At 45.7% G+C, this 17,942-nt stretch overlaps 1 protein-coding gene across 8 annotated transcripts in view; it reads right to left on the reverse strand.

Annotated features, from left to right (window-relative positions):
- The window catches only part of LOC105917794 (ral GTPase-activating protein subunit beta), a 42,805-nt gene that overhangs the window by 5,206 nt on the left and 19,657 nt on the right, over window positions 1-17,942 (reverse strand). For 4 of the 8 annotated variants that reach the window (XM_036151695.1, XM_036151692.1, XM_036151697.1 and 1 more), the window contains exons 8-23: window positions 15,084-15,134; window positions 13,167-13,211; window positions 12,998-13,045; window positions 12,780-12,916; window positions 12,443-12,605; window positions 12,215-12,347; window positions 11,966-12,124; window positions 9,654-9,976; window positions 8,045-8,115; window positions 4,540-4,594; window positions 4,328-4,458; window positions 3,593-3,775; window positions 1,024-1,172; window positions 757-914; window positions 544-644; window positions 25-267 (exon numbers count right to left, since the gene is read on the reverse strand). In XM_036151695.1, the coding sequence (XP_036007588.1) occupies window positions 25-267; window positions 544-644; window positions 757-914; window positions 1,024-1,172; window positions 3,593-3,775; window positions 4,328-4,458; window positions 4,540-4,594; window positions 8,045-8,115; window positions 9,654-9,976; window positions 11,966-12,124; window positions 12,215-12,347; window positions 12,443-12,605; window positions 12,780-12,916; window positions 12,998-13,045; window positions 13,167-13,211; window positions 15,084-15,134 (2,150 nt within the window). The remainder of the gene's footprint in view (window positions 1-24; window positions 268-543; window positions 645-756; window positions 915-1,023; window positions 1,173-3,592; window positions 3,776-4,327; window positions 4,459-4,539; window positions 4,595-8,044; window positions 8,116-9,653; window positions 9,977-11,965; window positions 12,125-12,214; window positions 12,348-12,442; window positions 12,606-12,779; window positions 12,917-12,997; window positions 13,046-13,166; window positions 13,212-15,083; window positions 15,135-17,942) is intronic. The other 4 variants (XM_036151698.1, XM_036151700.1, XM_036151696.1 and 1 more) reach the window with 3 other exon arrangements.

A 17,942-nucleotide genomic window follows, 5' to 3' on the forward strand; every position in this document is an offset into this window, starting at 1 on the left:
GTAGGACCCTGAGTCGGGTCTTACCTCAACAGTTCCCGTGTGGTTCAGAGGGGGAATACTCTGATCTGCAGCGACAGAAGGAACTCTCTCCATGTTTTCAGGAGCCAGCTGTTGGTTGATGGCACATTTCCGTCCGACATCGTCTGCGGTTGGAGGCTGCGGTTCTGTGATCCGAGTCCTCTGAGTCTCCTGGGTCCTCTGGGTCCTCTGGGTCCTCTGGGTCTCCTGGGTCCTCTGGGTCTCCTGGGTCCTCTGGGTCTCCTGGGTCTAATGTAGAAATGAGACAAGCTCATCTGAAGAATGTTTTAGCATTTGTTCTTCAGACCAAACTCATCCTGGTTCTGTGAGGTTGACAGAAAACCTCAACAGACCCCAAAACAGAACCGGACTAATTGCCCTGCAGACAAACTGGATCTGTGCTGATGATACAGCGCCACCATCAGGCTGAATGGGTCACTGCACGCAGCAGGAAACTGCAGCAGTTTACAGGTCAACGATTCCAGCCCCAATCAAAGACTGACCAGTGGTCCGTCACATGATCACCTGTATGGGTCGGCCATCTCTGGGCAGCAGGTGGAGCTGTAGAGACCAGCTGTGATGTCCTGATGGTCCTCTAAAGACCACCAGCAGAGATGGACTTGGATCTGGGGAAAAAAGATCAAACCATCAAAGAACTTCCTGCAGATGTTCTACAGGATGTGTTGGAGAGTTCTCTGTGGTTTCGGTGAGAGTCAATGCCTCTGGTTCTGGATTTACCCTGATCAGGTCCAGGTTTTGGTTCCAACATGGCCAGGATCACAGAACCCTCCAGCACAAAATATCTGGACTTCTTCAGGCTGCTGTCATTCAATAGCAGAGTGTCCTCTCTGAGGGACCCATCTAGATATGTGCATGCTCCTGAAACCTGCATGATACTGGAGCAAACCCACTGTAGTCAGAACCTGAACCTGATCTGGATGAAGGTTGGCTGAGGAGACTTGGACCATGTCATTGTTCAAGTCCTGGATGAGAACAGCTACACACCAGCTCAGCGTTGCCTCAGCCGCCTCCTTCACCCTCAGAGAGGCGGGGTTCAGCTCTTTATTCTCCTTCCATGCCACTCTCTGGTCCTGCCGGGACTTGCTGCCTGAGATGCCCAACTCCACGATCTCCAGAACCTCCAACAAACACCCCTGATGGCAGAGAAAAGGGAAAGAGGAGGAACATTCAGGTTTTATGGGTTTAAGTGTCCAACAGAAGCCATTTATTGTGTCAATGAGTGGTGAGGGGGAACGTGAATATAAAGGGAAACTGTGTTTCTGGCGTTTTACGGAGCTTTGGCTGCGCTGGGGTCTGTTTGGATGCAGGGACAGTCAGCCAGGAATGGAGGGAAGAGATTTTAACAACTTCTCACCCAACACTCAGCTTCATACCACGGTACTCGACCTGGAGGCCCACTCTCAAAGGCACAACAATAAAATGTGGGGATGAGGAGGAGGTGAGGAGGAAGGTAGACCCACTGAATTCATCTCCACATTAATTCCCAAACTGCTTGGTGCCGAACACTTTAGGCGTCCAGCTAAAGCCGTCCGCCAGACCGCGCACCACCCGGGCACACATCCACTACTTTCAGGAGGAGGAGTTGATTCTTCGCCTCGGCAGACAACAGCCCATGAAGTACAGGGGGGGGGGGGGGGGGGTTTGTCCTTATCTTTGCAGATTACCCCAGCGAGGTAATGGTATAGAGAGGTGCAGCACGCCATGAAGGAATTAAACATTATTCTGCGATACCCGGCCCATCTTTATGTTTACCCCTGAGACGGCGGAGCGCCCAGGATCCAAAGAAGACGGTGAGGTTCCAGGAAAAGAATACGAGAAGGGGAGTAGATACAATCACCGACATTTACCATTTGACAGTGTTGTAGTACTCGAGTCCGAGTCATTAGCTAAATTTAGAGACTCGTGACTTGACTTGGACTTGAGCACTGATGACTCGAACTTGGACTCGGACTCCTACATTCAGATCATTCTGACTCGGAAATTGAGAAAAAGACGTAACTTTTTTTTATATCATTAGGCTATAATTTTAATATGTCATTAGAATATTATTTGGTGTATGATTTTAATATCTAAATGTCGTACCGCGCACGTGACGTCACCATCTCATGAGCAGCGCCCCTTGCCTCTAATGTAGGGCAAACAGTGTGAGAGCGCACGTAGCAGCCAGCCATTACACATGCAACAGATACAACGATATGACCGACTTTACAGCTGTTAAACTTTCACAAGAGGATGTCCAGGCGCCCATTTTACTGGTAGAACTGTGGAACAACATACCAACGTTCAGCTCAAACCATGGATTGAGTGTCGAGAGTTTAGAAAGACTGGAAAACGGGCCGAGTTGATAGGAAGGTAAGTCGTTGTTTTTCTCCTGCTCGGCGTTCATGGCGTCATCGGCCGTTTTTTTTTTTTTTTCTGTTTGTAGTCACCGTCCAGGAATCGGTATAAATTTTCCGGCCCGCCGAACAATTTAGTCCGGTCCGGTGGCCAAATGCATCATCATTATCCAACGGCTGGATCTCCTCGCTGCATCGACCGATCTGCACCAGATTTGTTGTGAGTAATGGGGGAGCGCTGCCGAACACGTTTGTGGGAATCGCCCGGTGGACGGGCGAGGAAAATGCGTAACAGCATCTGCGGTGGCGGGCGACGGTGCGCGAACCCCGCCCGCCGGCCGGAGCCGCGGCGGTGGCCAATAGGCCGGAGCGGCACTTGGCTGTGAGGGCTGATCGACGCCGCTTGCGGCTTTAACATCCTTCATATGCGGCCTATCAGCGTACCTCGAGTCGCTGTTGCGCGTTCCATAACAACAATGTTTAAAAACCATGGTTAGGAGACGTCTTAGACTTGGAAAAAGCAGTAGTTTTACCGAGTAAAACAAAGGGTAACTACAGCAAAAGAGTTATTAGTGCAATGGAATGATACTGCTTCATGTCATACATCACACGTCAATAGTGACTCGACTCGGACTTGACTCAGATTTTTTTTTTAATGACTTGGACTTGACTCGGACTTGAACACTGGTGACTCGAACCTGGACTCGGACTCGAGGCATAGTGACTTGACTACAACACTGCCATTTGATCCATGGTTGTGTTGAGGTGAGGCAACTTGTTCTACAGCAGCCGACCAGATATTCGCAGCACTGGGACCTGTCAGCATGCGGTTTTATTTACATTATATTACAAAGGCCCATTTTGAACTGCTGCCATGTTCACACAGCCTGATGTGTGGATACAGTTCAGATCTGCTTTAACTGCTTTATATTGCAGTATCATATAACCCATGCGGGGACGGCAGGTGGTATTCCAGTTATTTACCTAGTTGCTCCTTCTGAGATAAATGCAGGACGTCTTGTACCAAGTTCAGGGAGGGGGGGGGGCATCTTGATAAAGAAAACTATATATTGTCTGAGAAAACTTTATAAAACCTTTTTAAAAAGTTGGCAGCCATACTTAGACCATATTAGTACATTTCTCACACCAAGTACTTCATGTAATTATTTGTACTGACCTCGTACACTGACTACCGGAGATGCCTTCAGGCTAATTACCTGCTGCTGCAGCAGAACCGGGTGGTGGCTCAGCCAGATGTTCAGGCAGCAGAAAGCTGCAACCATGATGGAGTGCAGGTCCCTGGAGTGAAGTGGAGGAGGACGACTGCACTGGAACACAATGTAGGTGCAGACAGAGCTGATGGCACGCCGCTTCTCTGAGTCCTCCACCTGGACCTGCACCTGCAGAACCACAGAGCAGAGCTGCAGACTGATCCGGGTCAGAACCGAACGAAGCGGCAGCAGCAGCGGCAGCAGCAGCGGCAGCAGCAGCTGCCACTGCTGCTGCCGCTGCCGCTGCTGAGATCCTCAGCGGCCTTCAGCTTTCAAACCACTTGACTCAGTTCCAGGAAGACGGGACTGAAGCCAGTTTCAGTGTGTGTGTGCTACAGTGTGTTAGTGTGTTACTGTGTTACAGTGTGTGTGTGTGTGTGTGTGTGTGTGTGTGTGTTACAGTGTGTGTGTGTTACAGTGTGTGTGTGTTACAGTGTGTGTGTGTTACTGTGTTACAGTGTGTGTGTGTGTGTGTGTGTGTGTGTGTGTGTGTTACAGTGTGTGTGTGTTACTGTGTTACAGTGTGTGTGTGTGTGTGTGTGTGTGTGTGTGTGTGTGTGTGTGTTACAGTGTGTGTGTGTTATTGTGTTACAGTGTGTGTGTGTGTGTGTTATTGTGTTACAGTGTGTGTGTGTGTGTGTGTGTGTGTGTGTGTGTGTGTGTGTGTGTGTGTGTGTGTACCTTAGCAAGGCCTCCCAGTGTCTCCAGGGCAGACAGACAAACTGCTGAGTCATTTCTCCAGTGGGACGTGAGTCGCTGAGTCATGAGACGGACGCCATGAACCCAAAGGACGGCTGCTTCTGTTCTGTTAGCTGGTTGGCATGGCAACGCGCAGCATTACTGAGAATATAGCAGAACTGAAACTATAATGGAAGAAATTTATAATGCTTTACTTGGTGGCCTGGTTCTGCTGGTTCCACTGGCTGCTCCGTACTGGTTCCCAGCTTCCTGAGGAACAAAGATGATCAACACTTCAGAACCGGGTCAATGTTCTCTACGTTCTTAGTCTTAGTGAGGACTTCAGAACCGGGTCCATGTTCTCTACGTTCTTAGTCTTAGTGAGGACTACAGAACCGGGTCCATGTTCTCAACGTTCTTAGTCTTAGTGGAAGGACTTCAGAACCGGGTCCATGTTCTCTACGTTCTTAGTCTTAGTGGAAGGACTTCAGAACCGGGTCCATGTTCTCTACGTTCTTAGTCTTAGTGAGGACTTCAGAACCGGGTCCATGTTCTCTACGTTCTTAGTCTTAGTGGAAGGACTTCAGAACCGGGTCCATGTTCTCCACGTTCTTAGTCTTAGTGGAAGGACTTCAGAACCGGGTCCATGTTCTCTACGTTCTTAGTCTTAGTGAGGACTTCAGAACCGGGTCCATGTTCTCTACGTTCTTAGTCTTAGTGGAAGGACTTCAGAACCGGGTCCATGTTCTCTACGTTCTTAGTCTTAGTGAGGACTTCAGAACCGGGTCCATGTTCTCTACGTTCTTAGTCTTAGTGGAAGGACTTCAGAACCGGGTCCATGTTCTCCACGTTCTTAGTCTTAGTGGAAGGACTTCAGAACCGGGTCCATGTTCTCTACGTTCTTAGTCTTAGTGAGGACTTCAGAACCGGGTCCATGTTCTCTACATTCCTAGTCTTAGTGGAAGGACTTCAGAACCGGGTCCATGTTCTCTACGTTCTTAGTCTTAGTGGAAGGACTTCAGAACCGGGTCCATGTTCTCCACGTTCTTAGTCTTAGTGGAAGGACTTCAGAACCGGGTCCATGTTTTCTACGTTCTTAGTCTTAGTGAGGACTTCAGAACCGGGTCCATGTTCTCTACGTTCTTAGTCTTAGTGAGGACTTCAGAACCGGGTCAATGTTCTCTACGTTCTTAGTCTTAGTGAGGACTTCAGAACCGGGTCCATGTTCTCTACGTTCTTAGTCTTAGTGAGGACTTCAGAACCGGGTCCATGTTCTCTACGTTCTTAGTCTTAGTGAGGACTTCAGAACCGGGTCCATGTTCTCTACGTTCTTAGTCTTAGTGGAAGGACTTCAGAACCGGGTCCATGTTCTCTACGTTCTTAGTCTTAGTGAGGACTTCAGAACCGGGTCCATGTTCTCTACATTCCTAGTCTTAGTGGAAGGACTTCAGAACCGGGTCCATGTTCTCTACGTTCTTAGTCTTAGTGGAAGGACTTCAGAACCGGGTCCATGTTCTCCACGTTCTTAGTCTTAGTGGAAGGACTTCAGAACCGGGTCCATGTTTTCTACGTTCTTAGTCTTAGTGAGGACTTCAGAACCGGGTCCATGTTCTCTACGTTCTTAGTCTTAGTGAGGACTTCAGAACCGGGTCAATGTTCTCTACGTTCTTAGTCTTAGTGAGGACTTCAGAACCGGGTCCATGTTCTCTACGTTCTTAGTCTTAGTGAGGACTTCAGAACCGGGTCCATGTTCTCTACGTTCTTAGTCTTAGTGAGGACTTCAGAACCGGGTCCATGTTCTCTACGTTCTTAGTCTTAGTGAGGACTTCAGAACCGGGTCCATGTTCTCTACGTTCTTAGTCTTAGTGAGGACTTCAGAACCGGGTCCATGTTTTCTACGTTCTTAGTCTTAGTGAGGACTTCAGAACCGGGTCCATGTTCTCTACGTTCTTAGTCTTAGTGAGGACTTCAGAACCGGGTCAATGTTCTCTACGTTCTTAGTCTTAGTGAGGACTTCAGAACCGGGTCCATGTTCTCTACGTTCTTAGTCTTAGTGAGGACTTCAGAACCGGGTCCATGTTCTCTACGTTCTTAGTCTTAGTGAGGACTTCAGAACCGGGTCCATGTTCTCTACGTTCTTAGTCTTAGTGAGGACTTCAGAACCGGGTCCATGTTCTCTACGTTCTTAGTCTTAGTGAGGACTTCAGAACCGGGTTCATGTTCTCTACGTTCTTAGTCTTAGTGAGGACTTCAGAACTGGGTCCATGTTCTCTACGTTCTTAGTCTTAGTGAGGACTTCAGAACCGGGTTCATGTTCTCTACGTTCTTAGTCTTAGTGAGGACTTCAGAACCGGGTCCATGTTCTCTACGTTCTTAGTCTTGTTTTTCTTCAGTTAAAGAACATTTTGTCTCCTCCTGCATTGATTTCTTCTATTTCCTCAGAGGCTGAACTGGTTCATAGTCACCTGGTGACATGGTGATGTAGAGCTGTGTGTCGTCTGCATAGTGATGGTAGCTGATGATGTTTATGATCTGAGCTAGAGGAGCATGTAGATCTAGAACAGGAGGAACCCAGGATGGAACCTTGGGGAACCCCACATGTGATTTATGTCGTCTCTGATGTAAAGTTACCTGCTGACACTAAAAGTCCTTTAAGTAGGATTTAAACCAGTGGAGAGCTGTAGCAGAGAGGCCGACCCAGTTCTCCAGATGTTCTACCAGGATGGAGTGATCCACAGTATCAATGCTGCACTGAGGTCCAACAGAACCAGCACTGAGGTTCTGAGGTCCAACAGAACCAGCACCTTGATCAGGGCGGTCTCTGTACTGTGGTGAGGAAACCTGACTGGAGAACATCAAAGCGGTTGGTCGTTGTTAAGAAGGTGTTTAATTGTTGAAACTCAGCTTTTTCTATAATCTACTGATAAAGGAGGTTTGAGATGGGCCTGAAGTTCTGGAGGAGAAGTTTGTCTAAATTGTTCTTTTTCAGCAGTGGTTTGATAATTGCTGTTTTTAGGGACTGGAGGAAAACACCTGACAGAAGGGACGTGTTTATTATCTGGGTCAGATCAGACGCTATGACAGGCAGAACGTTCTTAGAGAACGCTGTGGGGAGAACATCAAGGCAGCAGGATCAGAGTAAGCTTGAATAAAAGTTTCTGTGGCATTGTCCTTAAAGGTGCGTTTTCTTACGATGTCCCTTTGGCTAAATGAGTCACTGGTAATGATGCTTTCAAAGGTAACAGAGAAGTGATCAGATAGGGCAACATCAGTTACATTGACCTGTGAAATGTTTAGACCTTTAGTGATGATCAAGTCTAAAATATGTCCCTGTTTGTGTGTTGGCTGTTTAACATGTTGAGTTAAACCAAAGTTTCTAAGTGTGTCACACAGTTCTTTGCTCTCTGTCTTCAGGGTTGTCATCATGAAAGTTGAAATGTCCCCCAATAATTAAACAGTCGTAGACAACACATATCACAGATAGGTCATTAAATTAATTTAAAAAGTTTTATGTGGACTTAGGCCTGTAAACCTTCAAGAACATAGTTTGTACCGGGCTCTTTACCTGGAGAGCCAAAGAGTTGAATTTTCCCAGAAACATCTTTTTACACTTTAAACATGTAAGTGAAGCATTCATAATGGGAAATAAGCAAACTAAACATGCTGATTTAATCAGTCAAAAGAACAGAAATAACCAGGGAAGGCTAACTGAGAAATTACCTGAGCAGGTCCAGATGAGGTATGAGAAGCCTCTGCTGCAGCCGAGTCATGGACTTCATTCAACACGGCCGCTGAAGAAGTGATTAAAGAATAATCATAAAAAAATTAATTTAAATTCTTCTCCTCACATAAATATTTAACTTTAGGTTTAGGATGTCCAGATGTTCTCTGGATGTAATTTTTTCTTAATAGAAGGTACACCTGGTCTGGTGTTCTGTTAGCTGCGACATCACCCAGCAGAGACAAATCATCCACTATTACCATCTAACATAGAAAGTACTCCTGGGTCAATGTGAGCTTCTGTGCTTTCTGTGTCTCTGCTCTGTCTTCTCTAACATAGAAAGTACTCCTGGGTCAATGTGAGCTTCTGAGCTTTCTGTGTCTCTGCTCTGTCTTCTCTACCATAGAAAGTACTCCTGGGTCAATGTGAGCTTCTGTGCTTTCTGTGTCTCTGCTCTGTCTTCTCTACCATAGAAAGTACTCCTGGGTCAATGTGAGCTTCTGTGCTTCCTGTGTCTCTGCTCTGTCTTCTCTAACATAGAAAGTACTCCTGGGTCAATGTGAGCTTCTGTGCTTTCTGTGTCTCTGCTCTGTCTTCTCTAACATAGAAAGTACTCCTGGGTCAATGTGAGCTTCTGAGCTTTCTGTGTCTCTGCTCTGTCTTCTCTAACATAGAAAGTACTCCTGGGTCAATGTGAGCTTCTGTGCTTTCTGTGTCTCTGCTCTGTCTTCTCTAACATAGAAAGTACTCCTGGGTCAATGTGAGCTTCTATGCTTTCTGTGTCTCTGCTCTGTCTTCTCTAACATAGAAAGTACTCCTGGGTCAATGTGAGCTTCTATGCTTTCTGTGTCTCTGCTCTGTCTTCTCTAACATAGAAAGTACTCCTGGGTCAATGTGAGCTTCTGTGCTTTCTGTGTCTCTGCTCTGTCTTCTCTAACATAGAAAGTACTCCTGGGTCAATGTGAGCTTCTGTGCTTTCTGTGTCTCTGCTCTGTCTTCTCTACCATAGAAAGTACTCCTGGGTCAATGTGAGCTTCTGAGCTTTCTGTGTCTCTGCTCTGTCTTCTCTACCATAGAAAGTACTCCTGGGTCAATGTGAGCTTCTGAGCTTTCTGTGTCTCTGCTCTGTCTTCTCTACCATAGAAAGTACTCCTGGGTCAATGTGAGCTTCTGAGCTTTCTGTGTCTCTGCTCTGTCTTCTCTAAGCCCCAGTGGGTGGAGGCAGATGAGCGTTCACACTGAGCCTGGTTCTGGTTCTGCTGGAGGTTCTCCTCCCTGTTAAAGGGGAGTTTTCCTCTCCACTGTGGCTTCATGCATGCTCAGTATGAGGGATTGCTGCAAAGCCATCAACAATGCAGACGACTGTCCACTGTGGCTCTACGCTCTTTCAGGAGGAGTGAATGCTGCTTGGAGAGACTTGATGCAACCTGCTGGGTTTCCTTAGAGAGGAAACTTTCTCACCAACCTGGAGGATCTGATGGAAGCTGACTTTGGAAAGAGCCTTGAGATGACATGTGTTGTTAATTGGAGCTTTATAAATAAAACTCAATAGAACTGAATTGATTTCATGAAACAAAGCTGTGGAGTAGATTAGAAGACAGAACTGACCCAGCAGCAGTTGGACGTTGTATGTGTCCATCTCAGTCTGCAGAGATCCAATCAGAAGGCTGAGGAGGCGGGGCTTATAAGACAGGAAGTTGCCTGCTTTGACATCTGAGGTCATCTTGCCCCCAGAGTCCTGCAGAACCACAGGTGATGTTGATGTGATGGTCAGACCTGCTCTTATGCTACCATGGTTACTGGCTGGAGGAGCTACCTGTAATTGGACAGGTCCAAGCTGCAGAGGGAGGGGCATCAGAGAGAGCAGAATGAAGATAGAGGAGCGCCTCAGATCCACAGGACTGACCAGACCCTTAAACTGGACCAGATCCCTGCAGCAAAGGAAACCGGGACAAGAAAGTACCTAACGGTTAGCAAGTGCTGGTTTCATCAACTCTGACGATGACTAAATGGTTTTGTTGACGCCCTTTTTTTGTGACTATAACGAGACAAACATGACTCACTGATGACTAAAACATGACTAGACCAGATGAAAATGTTAGTATTTTGCCAGATGTTCAAAAGCATAAAGTTTCTGCCTATGGTAAAGAGTCAGACAGCAGCAGCAATGCCGCTCCATCCTATCCTACTTGATCACACTGACACTAAGTTCACTAATTGATTGATGGACCACGACGGCTGCAGTGCGTTCTACAAATGAGCTTGGTGGTTGGAAATTATGAAAGGATCCATGGAAATACTTTGAATATGAGCTGAAAGAAAAAACAAATGCATTGTGCAGGGAGACAGCAGTAAACTTGGGAACAAATTAGATGGGGAAACTACCACAAATCTTCCTCAGTATCTGAAGGTTCACCACGCTGATATTCTCTCAACAAAAAAAAAGTTACTATAAATCCTGTTAAGACAGAATATACAAACAATGTGACTTGACAGTCAAGCTTGTGATAAATTTCATAGTAAGCTTAAAATTTTCCAAATAACTTCTGGCGCAGATGGGCTGCTAGCGTCATGCTAACGGTAGCTTAGCTGCACCAACGCCAACTCATATATCATGCCACCTTTATTTATAAATCGCTTTATAATAACAATGGCCATCAAAGTGCTGTACATACAACTGAAAATAACAGTCAAATTAAAATAGACAAGTAAATCAAAGACAAGACAAAAAAGTGCTGAAATTACAGCTTTTAACTAACGTATACGTGTAATGGATTTTCATATTATAACCTATGACTGACTGACTGTCTGAAGACAAACTCAACGGTAAAACAGATACATTCTAATATTACCCATTGCTTATTAAACAAGATTAAAGACAGGCTTATGGATGACTAAAACATAACCAGACGTGCAACTTTTAGGACTAATCTTAAAACTTTCCTTTGTGACAAAGCTTCTAGTCAGAGTGGCTCATGTTACCCTGAGCTACCTCTATAGTTATGCTGCTATAGGCTTAGGCTGCTGGAGGACATCAGGGTCTATTTCTCTCTCTCTGCTGAGTTCTCCTACTGCTCTCCAATCTGCATTGTTTGTTATTTCAGCTTTTAACTTTTTGTTCTCTGTCATGTTTCTCTTTATAGAAGTTACACCTGGTGTGGCGTTGTGAATTGGCCTTATATAAATTAAGACCAAGATGTACATGGCGAGGCTCACGGTCTCTCTAGATTCTGCAATCTTGCAGTGTTTTTCTTGCTCGTTTCGGGTCTGTTCGTGCAGAACAGTTGTGCCCTTACATCGTACACCCGATGTGAGCTTTTGGATATTGGATTACGAACTGACAGTTTTATGGACAACCTTCGACTTCTTCCTGAGATCGCCAGAACATCCGAGGTTTGCACTCAGCTCGGCCGGGTGGAAGTTCTCCCAGGCGGCGCCGAGATCGTAAACAAAGACGGGGGAAGCGCGGAGGACTAAGAGCTAAGCTAAAGGAAGTGTCATTACAGCTCTAGAGCTGATTACAGGACAATACCCATCAGACTGAGAGTTATTTAACATTAAATAACTTAAACAGTGTGTTTTAGCACAACAGCATTCCTAATGTGATCAGGTGGCTCAGATGTATCATAAACCATTTTTTTCCATTTTCTGAATGTGAATACTGGATCAGGGTTCTCTCTTGGTTCAAGTAAGGAGAGCGGAGAGGAGAGCTTCCATGTAATGAAGACCACAGAGACCCGACTCTGTCAGGAACATGAAGAACCAGATTTGATCTGAAATAAAGTCCAAACCTGATCCACATTCAATCTGGGATCCTAATGTTCATGTAAAGGCTTCCAGTGTGACTCTCAGCTGTCAACTGCTCTGTGATCTGATCAGAGTACCAAGCACTAGCGGTTCTGTAGCTGAGGTGTTGGTACCTGTCAAGCAGAACCATCTCCAGGACGGAGAGGAAGGACGGCAGCAGCAGGTTGACTCCTCTCAGGTCACAGCAGAACAGACAGGTGGAGTTCAGCAGGACAGAGACCACAACAGGAGGACATGCGTCCTGGAGGCTCTGCAGGAGAACCAGGTAGAACCTGGCAGAGAACACCAGGACAGTTACCTTTAAAGAAAGACAGACAGTTACCTGGACAGGTGCACAGTTACCTGGACAGGTGCACAGTTACCTGGACAGGTAGACAGACTGAATGCTTTCTGCTGTCTTCTTGCAGGTGAAAATCCTGCAGAGAGTCCCACAGGCCTCTGCTCTCCCTGCTGCCCATTGCTCTGACGTCACAGTGGCATCAGTGCGCTTACCTGCTGATGACAGGTGTCACAGGTGTGCTGCTGCTTCCAGAGTATATCAGAGTATGGTCCACAGTAGGAGCACATTCTGCAGGACGGGTTGTACTCACAGGGCAGATCAGAGTCTGAAGTTCTGAAAGCAGCATCAAACAGCCAGGTGCCAAACAGGTGCAGGAGGGAATCCACGTTACACCTGAGAGGGTGGGCTGCGAGTCGGGGGGAGGAACGGGGGGGAGGGGAGGAAGACTTCCAGTGATGAGGGGTTGAAGATATCTGAGAGGATAGGAGATGGAGGCCAATTAGTTCCAACATGCATCCACATTTATCTGAACAGGTCCGTGTGTGCAGCATGAGGGAGGTGTTCACCTCACGCTGCGTTGCATACCTGAATCAATAAAATCCTCTACCTGGACAGGTAAAAGGTAAGAATAAGCTCAGAAAACTTACCGAGGAAAATTTGGACACATGCTCTGCCAGCTGTCGTTTTTGTGGTGGTGAGGAGCTTTTAGAGGGAGAGGCATCAGGCCCACTAGGAAAGTTTACAGGTGTGGGCGGGGCACTACCAGAACGAGGCCGTGAGAACCCTGCAGAGAGGAAAGCAGGATGGATCCCAGAGCTGTCTTCAGAACGACAACAATCCAAAGCTGAAAGCCAGCAGAGTTTACCATATGGAGGGAGACGGTCTCTGAACGGACCTCTGCTCACAGAGAAACCTGGAGGGAACCAGGGGACAAAATCAGCTCCAAACACAGAATCAGAGGAAAAACCAGCTCTTCACAACCTTTAGAGATCAGAACAAGTTCTGATGTGGAAGATTGATGAGGTTGTGTTTACCTAGAGAAGGTAGTCTGTGTCTGAAATGAGTTCTTGCGGTGAGTCCTGCAGAAACACAGAATCACATCAAAACATCTGGTTAAATTTGAAGATGTTTACAAAAACTGGACTTCAAAAGCTGATCCCTCTAAATTTGTTGAAAATACTAAACCTGAAAAAAAATCTCAAGACAAGTTTATTTATAAAGCACTTTTGGGTAATAAGATCAAAATTAGCGGCGAATGTCCCCGGATAACATTCGTGCTACCAGGCCACTACGGTTTGTTTTAAACATAAGATTTGTTTGTTTTTTCGCTCTGCCATCGTTTGATAGTGCTATGCACATTATTACAGCATTAATATGGAACATTAATGTTGATTTCATGGTGTTTTGTATAACTTTAGGATTAACCCATTTAGCGACCTGGAGGAATAATCACATTAATAAAATCAAGTGCCCTAAAGGTTACTGATTTTACTGAGCAAATCCTTCTTTAAAATGTTATTTTATTTTATTTTATTTTTCCCAGTGTCCTGTCTAGCAATGTGGCAATAAGAATTGATGTCTTAATGCCAAATAGAGCTTGACAGATTTTGCTTTCACAAGTGGAGCAAACAGCTTTCGCCATAATACTCCGCTTGATTTGTGCATGTAAATAGCTTTATTGTGATTCCTGCAGGGAGAATATTAAATTATATGGACATGACAATGGGAAAGTAGGAGAGTAAAGGAAGAACAAAAAAAATAATAATAATAATAAAAAAATGTTATTTTATCAAATAATGTTTTGTTTAACTCAGGAATTTTATTGTGAATAGGTTGAAACACATACCAAATGTTTTAAATTAGTTAAGCAAATTTAACCTCAATCCATGTTCTTTAAGGTGAACTTTGGTTCTTTAACTCAGATCTGCAGTGAACCAGGATTCTCTGAATCATTCTGATGATGATGATGATGGTCACCACTTTTATCTTGTCTTTTGTTTCTTTTGTGTGTACATAGTTCCTTAGCTTAGCTTCTTTTTATCTTCATTTTGTTTAGTAAGATAAGATAGACTTTATTGATCTCACAGTGGAGAAATTCACGTGTCACATCGGCTCAATAATCAAAACAAGGTGCCATGAGGTATAAACAGTGTGTCCACATATATACAGTGGATCAAGGGGGAAAAAAAGAAATAAAGCCGAGATGACAGATGACTTATGTACATTTAGGGTGACTTATTTACATATGGATTTGACGTTGTACATTAAAGTGGTACCAGGTAAAGATGTAGTAGTTTAGCTAAGTTTCACTAGTAGAGAGGATTTGTTGTTTGAAATATAGAATTAATTCAGATAAACAGCATTATATAGTGATGTTCTCTGGATGTTCATTTATTTCTGTTAATAAATTCTTGAATTTGAAGAGAAGTTGTCTCTCCTTTATTCTATGTGTGCAGAGTTTGCTGTTAAAAGATCACCAGAGATCGAATCATTGCTTTCTGCTATTGTCCTGATATCAGCTGATTGGGCTGATATTCACCAGATAATACCTAACAGACCGAGAGTTATTTATTAAACATTAAATAACTTTAAAACGGTGTGTATCAACGATATGGTCCGATCATTGCTGCAATACAGAATTCTATATATAGTTGCCCTATTCATATTGTATCCATATAAAGAACTTTTCTCTACATATAAATTGTTTTTTTTCTTGGTTCTCCGTTACATTCCTGACAATTGTCACAATATTTTTATTCATTTCTATTTCTTTCTGATATTAGTTGTATTATTTTAATTATTTTTATATTGCACATACTTATATTTATAATGTTTGTCTTTTGTCTTCTGTTTTTACTTGGAGCTTTGCAATGAAATTTTGCTCAAATGTACACTGTGAATGTGCAGCTGAATAACAAAGTTTAACTAGTGTTCAGTGAATGTGAGCCTACCTGTGTTTGGCAGCAGGTGGTCCATTTGCTCTGAGCTCCTTACAGTCACACCTGCAGAAACAGGCGTACATTCAGTCCAAGTTCACCTACCTCAACCCTTTAGCTCCACCTCTTCGTGCCAGAGGCGGGGCCAATCCCCACCTGTTCTTTAGTAGGTAAGGTGTGGTCAGAGAACCACCTGAGTCAAAAAAGTAAGAAATACTTTCTACTGGTGTGTGCACATAAAGAGAACATTATAGAACAAGCATTATGCTTCCAACTGAACAGAATCAGAAGGATCTTTGGGCCTGCCACCTTCACAAACGATGTCACATTACATAGTGGAATATTTTAAAGCAGCGGTGTGTACGTTTTGACCAAAGTATTGGTTTAATTTGACATATATTAAGAGATTTTTCAGGTAAATATAAAGCACTTGCCATGTATGGATGCTCCATGCAGACTGCTCTTCTCAAAAACTTGTCTATGTAACTTGAGAGGGTTAGATCTGTCATTGAATGGGTCATCTCACCTCAAGTTCAGTAGCTTTCAATTCCAGTCCTTAGGACCAACTGTCCTGCAGATGTCAACTCAAACTTTATTTATAAAGCACATTTAAAACAACCGGGGTTGACCAAAGAGCTGTACAGAAATCACAGTTGCAGACCCTAAGATAAAAACTGAAAGCTAAAATACATAAACACAATGCAAAAAAAAATTAAAGTAAATAAATATTTCAATGTAAATAAAATCATTTAAAAAAAATAATAATAATTTTGTCAAATGTCCACTTAGACTTGCTTAAAAGCCAGGGAGAAGAAGTCTGCTTTTAGAGAGGATTTAAAAACCTCCATGCAGTCTGCCGATGGAATATGCCAAGGCAAGTTATTCCAGAGTCTCGGTGCCGCTGCCATGAAGGCGCGGTCTCCTTTGGTTTTATGTCTGGTTTTAGGCATGGCCAGTAGCAACTGATTAGAGGATCTCAGTGTTCTGGCCGGGACATGGATTTGGAGAAGCTCAGTCAAATACTGGGAGGTTAGGCCATTAAGAGCTTTAAAAACAAACAATAAAATGTTAAAGGTATACTATGCAACCGGGGTTGATTTTCCAGCGAGGCTCCCCCCAGAGGGCAAAAGTAAAAGTGCACTGTCATAAAGATGCTCAGCTGTTCTGGTTCTATTTCATCCCTACTGACCGCCAGAGGCGGTGCTTTAAGCACTGAATGATCATTCTAGCGCATGCGCAGGTCGAGTACTAATGACAACAAAGTCACCTGTGACCTGCCGGGGACCCACGTGACTCTAAATAGTCACGTGGCACCCGGCGTTCAATCCCTTCGTTCTTCTCGCGCGCAGGTCTGGTCGTGTGAAGCTGACTGCTTCTGTGTTTAGCACGTGCTAAACCTAGCTGCTTGTTGCTGGTAGCCCCGTGACGGGGTTGGGTCGGAGCTGCGGGTAAGTCTCGCCCTCCAGGGGCTGCACAAGCTGCTTTCACCTTACCAGATCTGCGGTCGCAGCGACATGAACTGGTAAGTTTTGTTCTTTTCTCAGCAGTAGTTTACTGCTCGCGCTGATTTACCACGGTAATTTTGTGGTTCTTTTTACTCACCAGTAGCGTTGCTGCTCGCGTTGAGTTCTCTATAAGTTTATCTGACTCAGCAGTAGCGTTTTCTGCTCGCGTTGAGTTCATCCTTAGTTAACAAGCCGACTCGCTGGTGGCGTTTCTGCTCACGCTGTGTTCGAAACCTCTAAGGGAGTTTTCCTACAACAGAGTCGCCGGTGGCGTTTCCTGCTCGTGGTGACTTCTTGTTGGTGGCGGGCTGATCACGCCTTCAGCATTATGATGCTGGAAAATTTGTGTTGCTCGACCTGTCTGGCTCCGCTTCAGCCCGACGACGGGCATGATTTGTGTCCCTCCTGTCTTGGTGTGAAACATCTCCGGGAGGCGCTGTCGGATGATGCCTGCCCTAACTGCTCCGTCATGCCCCGGTCGGTGAGGCTGAGTCGGTTGGCTGCGCTGCGGCAGTCTATCGACTGGGTCTACCGACTGGTTGCGCTGCGCCGCATAGTCTGTTGCCACCGGGAAAGACGATGTGCAAACGGCCAACTGTGGCTGCACCTTTGGTGCCGCCAAAACGAGCCAGACAGACTGATGCAGGGAGATTGTCCACAAGAGTGGATCATCTCACCTCGGAGCTGGCCGAAATGAAGGCCCTTCTCCAGTCCTTTCAGGCTGGGGGTGATGGCAGCGCGGCTCTCCCTCCCCAGCAGGATGAAGTGTCAGTCATGGATGATGATGATGATGCTATTTCTGTGGCGGCCTCTGGCACCCACTTCTGTGAGGACCTCCAGGAGCTGGGCTCCGGGGCCTCCGGGTCTGACTTCATTGCCTCCCAGGAGGATACGGGGGAGTCTGTGACAGCCGCCATCCGAACGGCTCTTGCCCGTTTACATATTGATGTTCCTCAGACCCAGCCTGCAGCTTCCAGCGCCTTCTTTAAGCGCAGTAGATCAGAGACTGCCTTTGTGGTTCCTCCCTCTGGGGAGTATATACGGGAGCTGCATGCTTGCTGGTCAGACACCAAGGCGCTTTCACGTCTGACAACAGATGGCAGGGTCCTGGCAGCTATGCAGGAGGCACCCAGGGTTGGCTTGGGGCAGATGCCAGTGGTGGAACCTGGCATTGCCTCTCTTATTGGTCCACCTGATGAGGTTTTGCGGCCCAATGCGCGTTGTCCGCGCCCTCAGTGTCGCATTACTAACGACCTTCTCTGCAAGGCCTATGACTCTGGGGCCCGCATGGGCCGGATTGGGAACTCTCTCTCCCATCTTATGTTGGCCCTGTCTTCCTCACTGGAGTCTGTTCCACTGGACCACGCAA

The sequence above is a fragment of the Fundulus heteroclitus genome, chromosome 20, assembly GCF_011125445.2.
Source record: "Fundulus heteroclitus isolate FHET01 chromosome 20, MU-UCD_Fhet_4.1, whole genome shotgun sequence".
Classification (NCBI taxonomy): Eukaryota; Metazoa; Chordata; class Actinopteri; order Cyprinodontiformes; family Fundulidae; genus Fundulus; species Fundulus heteroclitus.